A 19096-nucleotide genomic window follows, 5' to 3' on the forward strand; every position below is an offset into this window, starting at 1 on the left:
ATCACATTGTAGGATTTTTTATGAATTTATTATGGTGGAAAATAAGTATTTGGTCCCCTACAAACAAGCAAGATTTCTGGCTCACAGTGTAACGGCGTTCTGTAACGGCGTTCGTCTGTTGAAGGAAGAAAGTCGGACCGAAATGCAGCGTGTTTGTTACTCATGATCTTTAATGAAGAAAAGGAAACGATACATAAAATAACTAAATACAAAAACAACAAACGGAACGTGAAACCTATTACAGCCTATCTGGTGAACACTACACAGAGACAGGAACAATCACCCACAAAATACGAAGTGAAACTCAGGCTACCTAAATACGGTTCCCAATCCGAGACAACGAGAATCACCTGACTCTGATTGAGAATCGCCTCAGGAAGCCAAGCCTAACTAGACACACCCCTAATCATTCACAATCCCAATAATACAAAAACCCCAATACGAAATACAACAACAAAACCACATGTCACACCCTGGCCTGACCAAATATATAACGAAAACACAACATACAATGACCAAGGCGTGACACGTTCTTCGTTTGTTGAAAGAGAGTCGGATCGAAATGCAGCATGGTTGTTACTCATGGTCTTTAATGAAGGATCGCGATACACGAAATAACTTATACATATACAAAAACAACAAACGGAACGTAAAACCTATTACAGCCTATCTAGTGAACACTACACAGAGACAGGAACAATCACCCACGAAATACAAAGTGAAACCCAGGCTACCTAAATATGGTTCCCAATCAGAGACAACGAGAATCACCTGACTCTGATTGAGAACCGCCTCAGGCAGCCAAGCCTATGCAACACCCCTACTCAGCCATAATCCCAATAACTACAAAAACCCCAATACGAACCACAACATATAAACCCATGTCACACCTTGGCCTGACCAAATATACAACAAAAACACAAAATACAATGACCAAGGCGTGACAGGACCCCCCCCCCAAGGTGCGGACTCCCGGACGCACCTCAAAACCATAGGGAGGGTCCGGGTGGGCGTCTGTCCATGGTGGCGGTTCCGGCTCGGGACGTGGACCCCACTCCATAAATGTCATAGTTCCTCCCCTTCGCGTCCTGGGATAATCCACCCTCGCCGCCGACCATGGCCTAATAGTCCTCACCCAGAACCCCACTGACCTGAGGAGCAGCTCGTGACTGAGGGGCAGCTCGGGACTGAGGGGCAGCTCGGGTCTGAGGCAGCTCGGGACTGAGGGGCAGCTCGGGACTGAGGGGCAGCTCGGGACTGAGGGGCAGCTCGGGTCTGAGGCAGCTCGGGACTGAGGGGCAGCTCGGGACTGAGGGGCAGCTCGGGACTGAGGGGCAGCCCGGGATTGAGGGGCAGCCTGGAACTGAGAGGAAGCCCAGTACTGAGAGAAAGCCCAGTACTGAGGGGAAGCCCAGTACTGAGAGGAAGCCCAATACTGAGATGAAGCTCAGGCAGGTAGTAGGCTCCGGTAGATCCTGGCTGGCTGGCAGATCTGGAAGATTCTGGTTGACGAGCAGATCTGGAAGATTCTGGTTGACTGGCAGATCTAGCTGCTCTATGCAGACTGGCAGATCTGGAAGAGACTGGTTGACTGGTAGATCTGGAAGAATCTGGCTGACTGGCGGATCTAGCTGCTCTATGCAGACTGGCAGCTCCTTGCAGACTGACAGCTCTGGCTGCTCCATGCAGGCTGACAGCTCCTTGCAGACTGACAGCTTCTTGCAGACTGGCAGCTCTGGCTGCTTCATGCAGACTGACAGCTCTGGCTGCTTCAAGGAGACTGACAGCTCTGGCTGCTTCATGCAGACTGACAGCTCTGGCTGCTTCATGCAGACTGACAGCTCTGGCTGCCTCATACAGACTGACAGCTCTGACTGCTCCATGCAGGCTGACAGCACCCTGCAGACTGACAGCTCCTTGCAGACTGACAACTTCTTTAAGAGGCTCCTCTGTCCTCCAATCATTACCTGTATTAATGGCACCTGTTTGAAATTGTTATCAGTATAAAAGACACCTGTCCACAACCTCAAACAGTCACACTCCAAACTCCACTATGGAGGACCAAAGAGCTGTCAAAGGACACCAGAAACAAAATTGTATTTACAGGCCTCTTTCATCTTTTTAAGTGGGAGAACTTGCACAATTGGTGGCTGACTAAATACTTTTTTGCCCCACTGTATTACATCAATATTTCCATTATTAAAGTGGCTAGAGTTGAGTCAGTATGTTGGCAGCAGCCACTCAATGTTAGTGATGGCCCTGAGGTGTTTTTCAGTCTCTCGGCCCCAGCTTTGATGCACCTGTACTGACCTCGCCTTCAGGACGGTAGTGTGTGAACAGGCAGTGGCTCGGGTGGTTATTGTCCTTGATGATCTTTTTGGCCTTCCTGTGACATCGGGTGTTGTAGGTGTCCTGGAGGGCAGGTAGTTTGCCCCCGGTGATGCGTTGTGCAGACCGCACAAACCTCTGGAGAGCCTTACGGTTATGGGCGGAGCAGTTTCCGTACCAGGCGGCTCTCGATTGTGCATCTGTAGAAGTTTGTGAGTGCTTTTGGTGACAAGCATATTTCTTCAGCCTCCTGTGGTTGTTGCGCCTTCTTCACCACGTTGTCTGTGTGACTTGACCATTTCAGTTTGTCCGTGATGTGTACGCTGAGGAACTTAAAACTTTCCACATTCTCCACTACTGTCCCGTCGATGTGGATAGGTGGCTGGTCCCTCTGTCATCTCCTTTGTTTTGCTGACATTGGGAGAGAGGTTGTTTTCCTGACACCACACTCCGAGAGCCCTCACCTCCTCCCTGTAGGTTGTCTCGTCGTTGTTGGTAATCAAGCCAACTACTGTTTCGTCTGAAAACTTGATGATTGAGTTGGAGTCGTGCATGGCCACGCAGTCATGGGTGAACAGGGAGTACAGGAGAGGGCTGAGAACGCACCCTTGTGGGGCCCCAGTGTTGAGGATCAGCGGGGTTGAGATGTTGTTTCCTACCCTTTCGGTATGGAGAGTCATGATACTAAGCCTTGTATCAGTATCAAAGTCAAAAATCTGGCATAGTTACAATACTAGTGTTTAGTGTATAAAGGACACACACACACACACACACACACACACACACACACACACACACACACACACACACACACACACACACACACACACACACACACACACACACACACACACACACACACACACACACACACACACACACACACACACACACACACACACACACTGTAGTTTGGCCCTATAGATAATGAAAGTGATCCCTAGACCCAGCCAAGCAGTCCAGCAGATGGACAGAGAGACTAGAAACGCTTTTTGGGAGGAAGACAGAAAAGTTCCCTCTGATCTCACAGGACCTTAATGAAACCTCCTAAATGTTTCATTTATTGATTTGTGTTTTTTATTTAGTCGTTATTTAACTAGGCAAGTCATGAATGGAGGGAGGAAAGGAGCGAGGGACAGAAGGAAAGGAGGGATGGATAAAGAGAGATATTAGAAAATAAACTATATTTGGAAAGGGTCAAATATTAACTCCAGTCTTAAACAGATGTATTATCCACATTAGTTGAAGCAGCATACATACAAAACATGAAAACAATCATGTATATTGAATTGAATTGAAAATTGAGAGAAGGAGACAGAGAGACAGACAGAGAGAGAGTTTGTCCCGTCCTCCCCCTGTCCAATCCTGTTGTGGTGGGTGTTGTTAAGTAGACATGTGTGCTGTCTGCTGGGTAGTAAAGGTGTCAGGAGGCTGATATACCTTGGCATTTATACATATATTGATCTCATCATTAAATCTTCATCACACAGCAGAGATGCACCGCTTTGTTGTGGGTGTGTATGTGTGTGTGTCACCTCTCTCTCTGCAGAGTGCCCATCTCTCCTGCTAAGTGTCGATACTGATGATGTCATGCATACTTCAGAAGAAATCATACACACACATATACAGACACAGACAAACACACACACACACGGCCAGGTGTAGGTGTGTATGTGACCTCTGTCTCCTCTCCCAGGGCTGGGCAGTGGGAGTGGGAGTGGAGGGTGATGGGGGGAGGAGCTACAACGATGGCCAGTGGCACAGCGTCATGGCAACCAGGAAACAGGCCGTGGGAACGATCATTGTGGATGATCAATACCAAGGTAACACTCACTGTGGTTAGGATAATCATATTCACTGTGTGTGTTAAGCCCAGGCTCTGTGTTCTATTGAGGTATTATCCAGGTTAATCTGAGTCACCGTCTGTGTGATAAGAATCATTAGAATACTCTTGCTCTGCTCTTCCTCTCCGCTCCTCCTCCTCTTCCTCTCCGCTCCCCCTCTTCCTCTCTGCTCCTACTCCTCTTCCTCTCCGCTCCTCCTTTTCCTCTTCGTTCCTCCTCTGCTCATCCTCTTCCTCCACTCCTCCTCCTCTTCGCTCCCCCTCTTCCTCTCTGCTCCTACTCCTCTTCCTCTCCGCTCCTCCTTTTCCTCTTCCTCTCTGCTCCTGTTCCTCTTCGCTCCTCCTCCCCCTTTTCCTCTCCTCCTCCTCTCCGCTCTTCCTCTCCGCTCCTCCTCTCTGCTCATCCTCCTCTTCCTCCTCACCGCTCCCCCTCTTCCTCTCCGCTCCTCTTCCTCCTCACCGCTCCCCCTCTTCCTCTCCGCTCCTCTTCCGCTCCTCCTCTTCCTCTCTGCTTCTCCTCCTCTCCGCTCCTCTTTCTCTCTGCTCCTCTTCCTCTCCGCTCCTCCTTTTCCTCCCCACTCCTCCTCTTCCTCTCTGCATCTCCTCTCCCCTCCTCCTCTTCCTCTCCGCACCTCCCTTTCATCTCCGCTCATCCTCTTCCGATCCTCCGCTCCTCCTCCTCTTCCTCTCCTCCTCCTCCACCTCTTCCTCTCTGCTTCTCCTCATCTCCGTTCCTCTTTCTCTCTCCTAATCCTCCTCTTCCTCTCCACTCCTCCTCTTCCGCTCCTCCTTTTTTTCCCTCCTCCCCCTCTTCCTCTCTGCTTCTCCTCCTCTCTGCTCCTCCTCTTCCTCTCCGCTCCTCCTCTCTGCTCCTCCTTTTCCGCTCCTCCTCTTCCTCTCCGCTCCTCCTCTTCCTCTCTTTTTCTCCTCCTCTTCCACCCCACTGCTCTTCCTCTCCGCTCCTCCTCCTCTACCTTTTGTCTACTCACCACAGGTGTGTGTTGTTCTCTCTCTGTTTGTCTCATTACCATTGTACCATTACCATTGTACATAACATGGTTATGTAGCCTCATATATCACAAGAGAATATGTATGCAGTTAATGATATGCCTCTGTCCATACATCTTCTCTCTCCCTCCCTCCCTCCCTCACTGCCTCCTTCCCTCCCTCCCTCCCTCTCTCCCTCAAGGTAATGCATCTGCTTCCAGCGGCAGTAGCATTATTGGGGAAAACACAGGGGTGTTCATCGGGGGGCTACCAGAGGACTTCACTCTACTCAGACAAGACTCAGGTAGGTACACTCACAATCTAAAAGAGTTGGTTTGTTGCTAGTGAAATATTGCATTAAGAAAACATTCTCTCTCTCTCTCTCTCCCTCTCTCTCTCTCTCTCTCTCTCTCTCTCTCTCTCTCTCTCTCTCTCTCTCTCTCTCTCTCTCTCTCTCTCTCTCTCTCTCTCTCTCTCTCTCTCTCTCTCTCTCCCCTCTCCCTCCCTCCCTCCCTCTCCCTCCCTCCCTCCCTCTCCCTCCCTCCCTCCCTCCCTCCCTCTCTCTCTCTCTCTCTCTCCTCTCCTCTCTCCTCTCTTTTCTCTTCTCTCTTTCTCTCTCTAGGTGATGCTCAGCTGGTACGACAGGGGTTCTCTGGTTGCCTTAGAGACGTGCAGGTGAAGATGATTGACAGCCCCTCTGAGGTGTGGCAGCCTCTGGATTGGTCCAGAGCCACAGAGAGGGTTGTGGCCTATGAGAGCTGGGAAGGATGCCCCGCCCACTCAGAGGAGGGGGCCCACTTCTTGGGGCAAGGTAGCAACAAAGACAGTTTAGAACTAAAAGGCCTCACTTTCTAGTGACTTCCTGGTTTGAAGAAGAAAATGAAAATAAAGTCATTTTTGTGAAATCTTGATAACCTCTAATATCCTTGTAACTGGCCAGTGAGGTTTGTTAAAAATACAGTATAAAGACAGTAAGAATCAAGAGACTTGTTACCGTTATGTTGTATTGTGGATAATAATTGTGTGAGTCCTTTGTTAGGGTTCCTAGAGCTGAGTCCAGAGGTGTTCAGTGGAGGAGAAGACTTTGACATCACCTTTGAGTTCAGGACGGACCAACTCAACGCTCTGCTGCTGTTTTCCTACAACACACACACCTCCGATTATATACTGGTGAGCACACACACACACACACACACACACACACACACACACACACACACACACACACACACACACACACACACACACACACACACACACACACACACACACACACACACACACACACACACACACACACACACACACACACAAACCTTTCTTCTCTGTCCCAGGCTGAGTTGGAAGGAGGAATGCTGTCATTGGTTCTATCCTGGCGTGGTCATATGACTGAGCTGAGCATGTGGGCGGGGCTTAGCTACTGCGACGGGGGCTGGAACCAACTCTCATTGGTCAAACAGGGAGACGTCATCTCAGCCTCCATGAATGATTGGTCAGAACAGCTGAGGGGGGTGGCAGGGGGGGAGTTGGGGGTGGACTCACCCCTCTACCTGGGAGGAGTGCCTCCTGAACTAAACCATGAAGCTCTGGTTAGCCACAGTCACAGACATGGTGAGAACTCACACACACACACATATCTCACCTCTACCTCCCCCGTCTCACCCCATCCATCTCTCCTCTCCTGGGTAGGTCTGGGAGGGTGTGTGAGGGGTGTAACAGTTCGGACTGGTCCCATTACCGGTTCCATTGGTGTACCGGATGTTTCTGCCGTTAGTCTGTCTGCCTCCACCCGCCGCTCTGTTATGATCAATCTGGACGGCTGCCCGGCAACCGACAGCATCTTCTATTGCCGGGGCAACGACTCTGTACTGGTGTACATGGGCCGCGAGACACAGGCTAGAGACTTGGGAGTACAACCTTTTACAGGTAACACACACTGACACACACACGCCCAGGCACACTAACACACAGACAGATGGACATACACACACTCACACGCATCTATCTACACACTCCCAGGACCCTACACACTCCCAGGACCCTACACACTCCCAGGACCCTACACACTCCCAGGACCCTACACACTCCCAGGACCCTACACACTCACAGGACCCTACACACTCCCAGGACCCTACACACTCCCAGGACCCTACACACTCCCAGGACCCTACACACTCCCAGGACCCTACACACTCCCAGGACCCTACACACTGACAGGACCCTACACACTCACAGGACCCTACACACTCACAGGACCCTACACACTCACAGGACCCTACACACTCACAGGACCCTACACACTCACAGGACCCTACACACTCACAGGACTCTACACACTCACAGGACCCTACACACTGACAGGACCCTACACACTGACAGGACTCTACACACTCACAGGACCCTACACACTGACCGGACCCTACACACTCACAGGACCCTACACACTGACAGGACCCTACACACTCACAGGACTCTACACACTCACAGGACCCTACACACGCACAGGACCCTACACACTCACAGGACCCTACACACTGACAGGACCCTACACACTCACAGGACCCTACACACTGACAGGACCCTACACACTCACAGGACCCTACACACTGACAGGACCCTACACACTGACAGGACCCTACACACTCACAGGACCCTACACACTCACAGGACTCTACACACTCACAGGACCCTACACACTGACAGGACCCTACACACTGACAGGACCCTACACACTGACAGGACCCTACACACTGACAGGACCCTACACACTGACAGGACTCTACACACTCACAGGACCCTACACACTCACAGGACCCTACACACTGACAGGACCCTACACACGCACAGGACTCTACACACTCACATGACCCTACACACTCACAGGACCCTACACACTCACAGGACCCTACACACTCACAGGACCCTACACACTCACAGGACTCTACACACACACTGTACCCTACCTACCTTCCTACCTGCCCCCATCTGTTTGTTTGTCTGCCTGCCTGCCTACCCCTGTCTGTCCACCTACCTTCCTACCTGCCCCCATCTGCCTGCCTGCCTGCCTGCCTGCCTGCCTGCCTGCCTGCCTGCCTGCCTGCCTGCCTGCCTGCCTGCCTGCCTGCCTGCCTGCCTGCCTGCCTGCCTGGAACAGAATATAGCAGCATAGCAAAGCTAATATTATACACACACATTATGTGTGTCTACCTGCCTGGTGTTTTGCAGCATCACTATCCATCCTTAGTCGCACAGATAGATCACGTGTTTGTGTGTGTAACCTTGAATATGTGATGATTTTATGTGTGTGTGCGTAGAGTACCTGTACAGGGTGGTGGCGTCAGGAGAGGGAGGATGGACAACAGGACCCTGGGAACGTGGGCGCAGCAGGGAAACAGGTAACACCTGGAACATTATATTCATGTCTGGTAGGATGTTTGATACTCAGAGATCAGAGAAAGAGAGAGGAGGGAGAGACCGAGAGAAGAGAGAGAGAGGAGGGAGAGAGAGTGATAGACAGAGAGAAGAGAGAGCAAGAGAGGAGGGAGAGACAGAGAGAAGAGAGAGAGAGAGAAGAGAGAGAGAGAGAGACATCCTAAGACAATGAACAACAATGTCAAATGGTTTGATGAAGAATGCAAAAACCTAAGAAAGAAATTGAGAAACTTATCCAACCAAAAAACATAGAGACCCAGAAAACCTGAGCCTTTGCCTTCACTATGGTGAATCTAAGACAATACAGAAGTACTCTACGGAAAAAGAAGGAACAGCACGTTAGAAATCAGCTCAGTCAACAGCAACCTTGGGAAAATCCTCTGCATTAAATCAAATCAAATCAAATTTTATTGGTCACATACAGTACACATATTTAGCAGATGTTATTGCGGGTGTAGCGAAATGCTTGTGTTTCTAGCTCCAACAGTGCAGTAGTATTTAACAATACACAATAATACACACAAATCTAAATGTTAAAGAATGGAATTAAGAAATATTATCTATATAAATATTAGATTGAGCAATGTCGGAGTGGCATTGACTAAAATACAGTAGAATAAATACAGTACATACATATGAGATGAGTAAAGCAGTATGTAAACATTATTAAAGTGACTAGTGTTCCATTATTAAAGTGGCCAGTGATTCCAAGTCTATGTATATGGGGCAGCAGCCTCTAATGTGCAGGGTTGCGTAACCGGGTGGAAGCCAGCTAGTGATGGCTATTTAACAGCCTGATAGCCTTGAAATTGGATTTGTTTTTCAGTCTCTTGGCCCCACCTTTGATGCACCTGTACTAACCTCACCTTCTGGATGATATCGGGGTGAACAGGCCATGGCTTGGGTGGTTGATGTCCTTGATTATATTTTTGGCCTTCCTGTGACATCAAGGGCTGTAGGTGTCCTGGAGGACAAGTAGTTTGCCCCCGGTGATGCATTGAGCAGACCACACCCCCCACTGGGGAGGCCTGCGGTTGCGGGCGGTGCAGTTGCCGTACCAGGCGGTGATACAGCCCGACAGTATGCTCTCAATTGTGCATTTGTAAATGTTTGTGAGGGTTTTAGGGGCCAAGCTAAATTTCTTCAGCCTCCTGAGGTTGAAGAGGCGCTAGTGCGCCTTCTTCACCCCACTGTCTGTGTGGGTGGACCATTCCAGAACATCAGTGATGTGTACACAGACAAACTTGAAGCTTTCCATCTTCTTCACTGCTGTCCCTCGATGTGAATAGGGTTGTGCTCCCTCTGCTGTTTCCTGAAGTCCACGATCAGCTCCTTTGTTTTGTGGACATTGAGTTAGAGGTTATTTTCCTGGCATCATGTTGTCATTGTTGCTAGTCAAGCCTACTAGTGTTGTGTCGTCTGTAAACTTGATGATTGAGTTGGAGGCGTGCGTGGCCACGCAATAAAAGAGAGTACAGGAGGGGACAGAGCACGCACCCTTGTGGGTCCCCTGTGTTGAGGATCACATACATGAATTGGCGAGGGCACTAGAACAGTCTGCAGAACCCGGCCTCACCCAACTAGAATTTTAATTCAAATGTCTACTGTTTACTGATGATCTAGTGCTTCTGTCCCCAACCATGGAGGGCCTACAGCAACCTCTATATCTTCTTCACAGATTCTATCAGACCTGGGGCCCTGGCAGTTGATCTAAGTAAGACATAATGTTGCTCCTAAAAAGGACCAGTTGCCAGGACCACAAATACAAATTCCATCTGGACAACGATGCCATAGACCACACAAAAACTATACATACCTTGGCCTAAACATTAGCGCCACAGGTTACTTCCATAAAGCTGTGAACGATCTGAGAGACAAGGCAAAAAGGGCCTTCTATGCCATAAAAAGGAACATAAAATTTGACATACAAATTAGGATCTCGATAAAATATACCTGAATCGGTTTTAGAACCCATAGCCCTTTATGGTTGTGAGGTCTGGGGTCCATTCACCAACCAAAAATTCACAAAATGGGACAAACAGCAAGTTGAGACTCTGCATGCGGAATTCTGCAAAAATATCCTTTGTGTACAATGTAAAACACCAATAATTAAATTCTACAGCCACCTAAAAGGAAGCGATTCCCAAACCGTCCCTATCAATCACCTACAGAGAAATTAACCTGGAGAAGAGTCCCCTAAGCATGCTGGTCCTGTGGCTCTGTTCACAAACATACCTCACAGTGCCCCAGGACAGCAACACAATTAGACCCAACCAAATCATGAGAAATCAAAAAGTTAATTCATTTACACATTGGAAAGAATTTCCAAAAAACAGAGCAAACTGGAATGCTATTTGGCCCTAAACAGAGTACACAGTGGCAGAATACCTGACCACTGTGACTGACACAAACTTAAGGAAAGCTTCGACTATGTACAGACTCAGTGAGCATAGCCTTGCTATTGAGGAAGGCCGCCGTAGGTAGACATGGCTCTCAAGAGAAGACAGGCTATGTGCACACTGTCTACACAATGAGGTGGAAACTGAGCTGCACTTCCTAACCTCCTGCCCAATGTATGACCATATTAGAGAGACATATTTCCCTCAGATTACACAGACTCACAAATATTTTGAAAACAAATCCAGTTTTGATAAACTCCCATATCTATTGGGTGAAATACCACAGTGTGACATCACAGCAGCAAGATGTGTGACCTGTTGCCGCAAGAAAAGTGCAACCAGTGAAGAACAAACACCATTGTAAATACAACCTATGTTTAAGTTGATTTATTTTCCCCTTTGTACTTTAACTATTTGCACATCATTACAACACTATATACAGTTGAAGTCGGAAGTTTACATACACCTTAACCAAATACATTTAAACTCAGTTTTTCACAATTCCTGACATTTAATCCACGTAAAAATTCCCTGTCTTAGGTCAGTTAGGATCACCACTTTATTATAAGAACGTGAAATGTCAGAATAATAGTAAAGAGAAGTTTTTATTTCTTTCATCACATTCCCAGTGGGTCAGAAGTTCACATACACTCAATTAGTATTTGGTAGCATTGCCTTTAAATTGTTTAACTTGGGTCAAACGTATTCGGGTAGCCAATATATCCACATACCTTTCCTGCATCATGATGCCATCTATTTTGTGAAGTGCACCAGTCCCTCCTTCAGCAAAGCACCCCCACAACATAATGCTGTCACCCCCGTGGTTGGGATGGTGTTCTTCGGCTTGCGAGCGTCTCCCTTTTTCCTCCAAACTTAATGATGGTCATTATGACCCAACAGTTCTATTTTTGTTACATCAGACCAGAGGACATTTTTATGCAAATTGTCCCCATGTACAGTTGCAAACTGTAGTCTGGCTTTTTTTTAATGAGAACTTGTTCTCAACTAGCCTACCTGGTTAAATAAAGGTGAAATAAAAAAAATATTGGTTTTGGAGCAGTCACTCCTTGCTGAGCAGCCTTTCAGGTTATGTCGATACAGGACTCGTTTTACTGTGGAAATAGATTATTTTGTACCGGTTTCCTCCAGCATCTTCACAAGGTCCTTTGCTGTTTCTTTTGATTTTCCCATGATGTCAAGCAAAGAGGCACTGAGTTTGAAGGTAGGCTTGAGGTACACCTCCAATTGACTCAAATGATGTCAATTAGCCTATCAGAAGCTTCTGAAGCCATGACATCATTTTCTGGATTTCTCCAAGCTGTTTAAAGGCACAGTCAACTTAGTGTATGTAGACTTCTGACCCACTGGAATTGTGATACAGTGAATTTTAAGTGAAATATTCTGTCTGTAAACAATTGTTGTAAAAATGACTTGTGTCATGCACAAAGTAGATGTCCTTACTAACTTTACAAAACTATAGTTTGTTAACAAGAAATTTGTGGAGTGGTTGAAAAATGAGTTTTAATGACTCCAACCTAAGTGTATGTAAACTTCCGACTTCAACTGTATATATAATGTGACATTTGTAATCTCAGTCAGGTCTGGAGTGAACCAAGGGCTATTTCTGTTCTTAGTTCTGAATTTTTTGAACGGAGCATGCTTATCTAAAGTGGTGAGGAAGTTACTTTTAAAGAATTACCAGGCATCCTCAACTGACGGGATGAGGTCAATGTCCTTCCAGGATACCCGGGCCAGGTCGATTAGAAAGGCCTGCTCACAGAAGTGTTTTAGGGAGCGTTTGACAGTGATGAGGGTTGGTCGTTTGACTGCGGCTCCGTAGCGGATACAGGCAATGAGGCAGTGATCGCTGAGATCCTGGTTGAAGACAGAGGAGGTGTATTTGGAGGGCCAGTTGGTCAGGATGACGTCTATGAGGGTGCCCTTCTTTACAGATTTAGGGTTGTACCTGGTGGGTTCCTGTGAACGCGCACTGGAGACACCATGCGCTTCACCACATATCATGGTGCCTGAGCAGTACCACGCTCCCTAACGTGAGCACGGCGAGTTATCTCCGCCAACCTCCCCGTGCCCCCCCCCCATTTTTGGGGGGAGTGGCTTCCCGGTCTTCCTTGCCAGCCGTGACCCTGTGTAACGCTGGTTCCCTTTTCTCTCTGCTTCCGCCTTCCTCGCTGCCTCTGCCTGCTTCCATGGCAGGCTCTCGTGTCCTGACATCACCTCCTCCCAGATCCTTGATGTCCTCCACTCTGTCTGCCCCTCCTGGTCACGCTGCTTGGTCCGCTTGTGGTGGATTGTTCTGTCACGAGCGTCGTCTTGAAAATGACCGGATGAAGGTGCAGCGTGGTGAACGTATATTTTTTATTTATTTTTAAATGTCGCCAACAAAACAATAAACAACAAAAACGAATGTGAAGCTCCGTAAGGCTATACATGCATAAACAAAGACAACAACCCACAAATGAGAAAAGGAAAAAAAACTGCCTAAGTATGATTCCCAATCAGAGACAACGATAGACAGCTGTCCCTGATTGAGAATCATACCCGGCCAAAAACCAGAAACCATAGACTTTCCCACCCGAGTCACACCCTGACCAAACAGAGAATAAAATGATCTCTATGGTCAGGGCGTGACAATTGTACATTTTTTATTGTTTATTTCACTTGGTTTCAGATGCCAATAAAGCCCCTTAAATTGAAAATGAAAATGAGAGAGGGGGGGGGAGATGTGGGGTAGAGAGAGAGACAGAGAGAATGGAGAGACAGTGATAGACAGAGAGAAGAGACAGAGAGACAGAGTGATAGACAGAGAATGGAGAGACAGTGATCGACAGAGAGACGATAGTGATAGACCGAGAGAAGAGAGAGACAGAGTGATAGACAGAGAAGAGAGTGACAGAGTCTTAGACAGAGAAGATAGTGACAGAGTCTTAGACAGAGAACATAGTGACAGAGTCTTAGACAGAGAAGATAGTGACAGAGTGATAGACAGAGAAGATAGTGAATGAGTCTTAGACAGAGAAGATAGTGACAGAGTGATAGACAGAGAAAATAGAGAGAGTGACAGAGTGTTGGACAGAGAAGATAGTGACAGAGTGATATACAGAGAAGAGAGAGAGAGACAGAGTGATAGACAGAGAAGAGAGAGAGAGAGACAGAGTGATATACAGAGAAGAGAGAGACAGAGTCTTAGACAGAGAAGATAGTGACAGAGTGATATACAGAGAAGATAGTGAATGAGTCTTAAACAGAGTGATATACAGAGATATACAGAGAGAGAGAGACAGAGTGATATACAGAGAAGAGAGAGAGAGAGACAGAGTGATAGACAGAGAAGAGAGTGACAGAGTCTTAGACAGAGAAGATAGTGACAGAGTCTTAGACAGAGAAGAGAGAGAGAGAGACAGAGTGATATACAGAGAAGAGAGAGAGAGAGACAGAGTGATAGACAGAGAAGAGAGTGACAGAGTCTTAGACAGAGAAGATAGTGACAGAGTCTTAGACAGAGAAGATAGTGAGAGAGTGATAGACAGAGAAGAGAGTGACAGAGTCTTAGACAGAGAAGATAGTGACAGAGTCTTAGACAGAGAACATAGACAGAGTGATAGACAGAGAATAGACAGAGTGACAGAGTCTTAGACAGAGAAGATAGTGACAGAGTCTTAGACAGAGAAGATAGAGAGAGAGACAGAGTGATATACAGAGAAGATAGTGACAGAGTGATATACAGAGAAGAGAGAGAAGAGAGACAGAGTGATAGACAGAGAAGAGAGAGAGAGACAGAGTGATATACAGAGAAGAGAGAGAGAGAGACATAGTGATATACAGAGAAGAGAGAGAGAGACAGAGTGATATACAGAGAAGATAGTGACAGAGTCTTAGACAGAGAAGATAGTGACAGAGTGATATACAGAGAAGAGAGAGAGAGAGACATAGTGATATACAGAGAAGAGAGAGAGAGAGACAGAGTGATATACAGACAGAGTGATAGACAGAGAAGAGAGTGACAGAGTCTTAGACAGAGAAGATAGTGACAGAGTCTTAGACAGAGAACATAGTGACAGAGTGATATACAGAAGATAGTGACATAGTGATATACAGAGAAGAAGATAGTGAGACATAGTGATATACAGAGAAGATAGTGACATAGTCTTAGACAGAGAAGAAGATAGTGACAGAGTCTTAGACAGAGAAGATAGTGACAGAGTCTTAAACAGAGAAGATAGTGACAGAGTGATAGACAGAGAAGAGAGTGACATAGTGATATACAGAGAAGAGAGAGAGAGAGACAGAGTGATATACAGAGAAGATAGTGACAGAGTCTTAAACAGAGAAGATAGTGACAGAGTGATAGACAGAGAAAATAGAGAGAGTGACAGAGTGTTGGACAGAGAAGAGAGAGAGAGAGACATAGTGATATACAGAGAAGAGAGAGAGAGAGACATAGTGATATACAGAGAAGAGAGAGAGAGAGACAGAGTGATAGACAGAGAAGAGAGTGACAGAGTCTTAGACAGAGAAGATAGTGACAGAGTGATAGACAGAGAAGATAGTGAATGAGTCTTAGACAGAGAAGATAGTGACAGAGTCTTAGACAGAGAAGATAGTGACAGAGTGATAGACAGAGAAAATAGAGAGAGTGACAGAGTGTTAGACAGAGAAGAGAGTGACAGAGTGATATACAAAGAAAAGAGAGAGAGAGTGATAGGCTTGTGGTCTAGATAACATCAGAAATGAAATGCTGAAAAACAGACACCTGAGTTGCAAAATGCTGTACTTAAATTGTTCAACATGGTTTTAGTGTCTGGAACCAGATCTCCCTATCCATTAATGTGGAGACAAATCAGACAATAATTACAGAATTTGAAACAGCAACTTGGGAATGGTTTTCTGTAGCATTTTGAATTCAAGAGACAAAAATGTAATAAGTGATACTGACAGAGAAAAAGAGGGCAAAATCTTTGCTTGCTTTATTGACTTTAAAAAGCATTTGATTCTATTTGGCACAAAGATTCTATCAAATTCTCCAAAGTGGGCTTGGTGGTAAGATGACTTAATAAAATGTATGTACACAGAAAACAAGTGTGCAATAAAGAATAAAAAACAAAAGAACAGAATTCTTTCCACAACGTCAAGGTGTGAGACAAGGCTGCAGTTGGAGTGCAAATCTAAATATATATCAATGAATTAGCAGAGATGTTGGACCATTCTTCAGCCCCAGGACTCACAGTATTTGACACAGAGAAATACATAGTGATATACAGAAAGAAGGTCTTCAACAGAACATTATATTCTATATTCTAGAGCAATATTGCCATAATTGGGCCCTGGAAGTAAACTTCCCCTAAAAAAAAACAGGTCAGAAGCACAAATATTAATTCACCCTGAACATAATTGAACACACTAAAAATTGCACCTACCTTGGTCTGACCATATCTACATCGGGAAACTTTACTATGGCAGTGAATGCACTCAAAGAAAAAACCCTGCAGAGCATTGTATGCAATAAAAATGAAATTATTCTAAATTAACATCCCAGTTAGAATTTGGACCAAAATATTTGACAGTGTAATCCTACCAATAGCTCTTTACGGAAGTGAGGTTTGGGAGCCACTCAATAAACTGGACTTTAAAATGTGGGACAAACATCCAATTGAAGCCCTACATGCAGAATTCTGTCGGAATTACACCAACTTCTGAGAAATACACCAACTAATGCATGTAGGGCAGAATTGGGCCGCTTTCCAGTAGTAATGAAAATACAGATAAGATCATAAACATTTTGGCTACATCTAAATTCAAGTCCAAATTCAGCTGAGCCCAGAAACGAGCCCTCTCAGTCAGCTGGTGTTGGACCTCACTAACCAAGCTGAGCCCAGAAACAAGCCCTCTCAGTCAGCTGGTGTTGGACCTCACTAACCAAGCTGAGCCCAGAAACAAGCCCTCTCAGTCAGCTGGTGTTGGACCTCACCGACCAAGCTGAGCCCAGAAACGAGCCCTCTCAGTCAGCTGGTGTTGGACCTCACCAACCAAGCTGAGCCCAGAAACGAGCCCTCTCAGTCAGCTGGTGTTGGACCTCACCAACCAAGCTGAGCCCAGAAACGAGCCCTCTCAGTCAGCTGGTGTTGGACCTCACCAACCAAGCTGAGCCCAGAAACAAGCCCTCTCAGTCAGCTGGTGTTGGACCTCACCAACCAAGCTGAGCCCAGAAACAAGCCCTCTCAGTCAGCTGGTGTTGGACCTCACCGACCAAGCTGAGCCCAGAAACAAGCCCTCTCAGTCAGCTGGTGTTGACTGACACCAACGAAGCTGAGCCCAGAAACAAGCCCTCTCAGTCAGCTGGTGTTGACTGACACCAACCAAGCTGAGCCCAGAAACAAGCCCTCTCAGTCAGCTGGTGTTGACTGACACCAACCAATCTGAGCCCAGAAACAAGCCCTCTCAGTCAGCTGGTGTTGACTGACACCAACCAAGCTGAGCCCAGAAACAAGCCCTCTCAGTCAGCTGGTGTTGACTGACACCAGCACTGCTTCAAAAGAAAGAGGTCCAATAAACAGAATCATGAACCAATCAAAGGACTCATATTTACAACATTGGAAAAAACGGAAACAAAATCCCAAAGCCAACTAAATTGCTATCTGACCCTAAACAAAGAATATGAACTGGCTGATTATCTCTACTTTGTCAGAGATACGAAGCAGAGACAGATCCTTACCAAGTAGAGGCTGAGTGACCACCGATTGGCAATAGACACCGGCAGACATAAAAAGACATGGCTACCCAAAGAGGAGCGTGTATGTGGTCACTGCATGACAGGGGAGGTAGAGACAGAGATGCACTTTCTCCTTTACTGTGATAAATATTCTTCACTAAGAGATTCATTATTCACAGAAATGACTACATTTATTCCACATTTTAACTTATTAAACCCAGAGAAAAAACCAAAAATACTCATGGGCAAAGGAGCATTGGCTCCTCTTGCAGCCAAATATGCATTTGCCTGATATAGCCTGAGGGACACTGAATAATAACATCTGTATAGTAAGCAGTAACTTACTTATTATTACTATTATTGCTTTTACTATTATTGTTATTACCATTATAATTGTTGTTTAAATAGTAGTTGTATGGGTGGTAATGGTGATAGCAGTTTAGTGGTGGTAGTGGTAATGATGATAGTAGTTGTAGTACTGATGTAATGGTGATGATAACAGTTTAGTGGTGGTAGTGGTAATGATGATAGCAGTTTAGTGGTGGTAGTGGTAATGATGATAGTAGTTGTAGTACTGATGTAATGGTGATAGCAGTTTAGTGGTGGTAGTGGTAAAGATGATAGCAGTTTAGTGGTGGTAGTGGTAATGATGATAGTAGTTGTAGTACTGATGTAATGGTGATAGCAGTTTAGTGGTGGTAGTGGTAATGATGATAGCAGTTTAGTGGTGGTAGTGGTGTAATGGTGAAGATAACAGTTTAGTGGTGGTAGTGGTGTAATGGTGAAGATAACAGTTTAGTGGTGGTAGTGGTAATGATGATAGTAGTTGTAATGGTGATGATAACAGTTTAGTGGTAATGGTGATGATAACAGTTTAGTGGTGGTAGTGGTAATGATGATAGTAGTTGTAGTACTGATGTAATGGTGATGATAACAGTTTAGTGGTGGTAGTGGTAATGATGATAGTAGTTGTAGTACTGATGTAATGGTGATGATAGCAGTTTAGTGGTGGTAGTGGTAATGATGATAACAGTTTAGTGGTGGTAGTGGTAATGATGATAGTAGTTGTAGTACTGATGTAATGGTGATAGCAGTTTAGTGGTTGGTAGTGGTAATGATGATAGTAGTTGTAGTACTGATGTAATGGTAATGATAACAGTTTAGTGGTGGTAGTGGTAATGATGATAGTAGTTGTAGTACTGATGTAATGGTAATGATAACAGTTTAGTGGTGGTAGTGGTAATGATGATAGTAGTTTAGTGGTGGTAGTGGTAATGATGATAGCAGTTTAGTGGTTGGTAGTGGTAATGATGATAGTAGTTGTAGTACTGATGTAATGGTAATGATAACAGTTTAGTGGTGGTAGTGGTAATGATGATA

The 19096-nt window shown here is 46.0% G+C and overlaps 1 protein-coding gene across 1 annotated transcript in view; it reads left to right on the forward strand.

Moving 5' to 3' along the window:
- Positions 1-19096, forward strand: part of LOC124001293 (usherin-like) — a 471917-nt gene that overhangs the window by 194478 nt on the left and 258343 nt on the right. Inside the window, 7 exon segments of the mRNA XM_046307964.1 lie at positions 4025-4151; positions 5361-5462; positions 5781-5969; positions 6198-6328; positions 6493-6769; positions 6848-7084; positions 8473-8553. Of these exon segments, the coding sequence (XP_046163920.1) occupies positions 4025-4151; positions 5361-5462; positions 5781-5969; positions 6198-6328; positions 6493-6769; positions 6848-7084; positions 8473-8553 (1144 nt within the window).

Source organism: Oncorhynchus gorbuscha, linkage group LG17 (genome assembly GCF_021184085.1).
Source record: "Oncorhynchus gorbuscha isolate QuinsamMale2020 ecotype Even-year linkage group LG17, OgorEven_v1.0, whole genome shotgun sequence".
In the NCBI taxonomy this organism is placed as follows: Eukaryota; Metazoa; Chordata; class Actinopteri; order Salmoniformes; family Salmonidae; genus Oncorhynchus; species Oncorhynchus gorbuscha.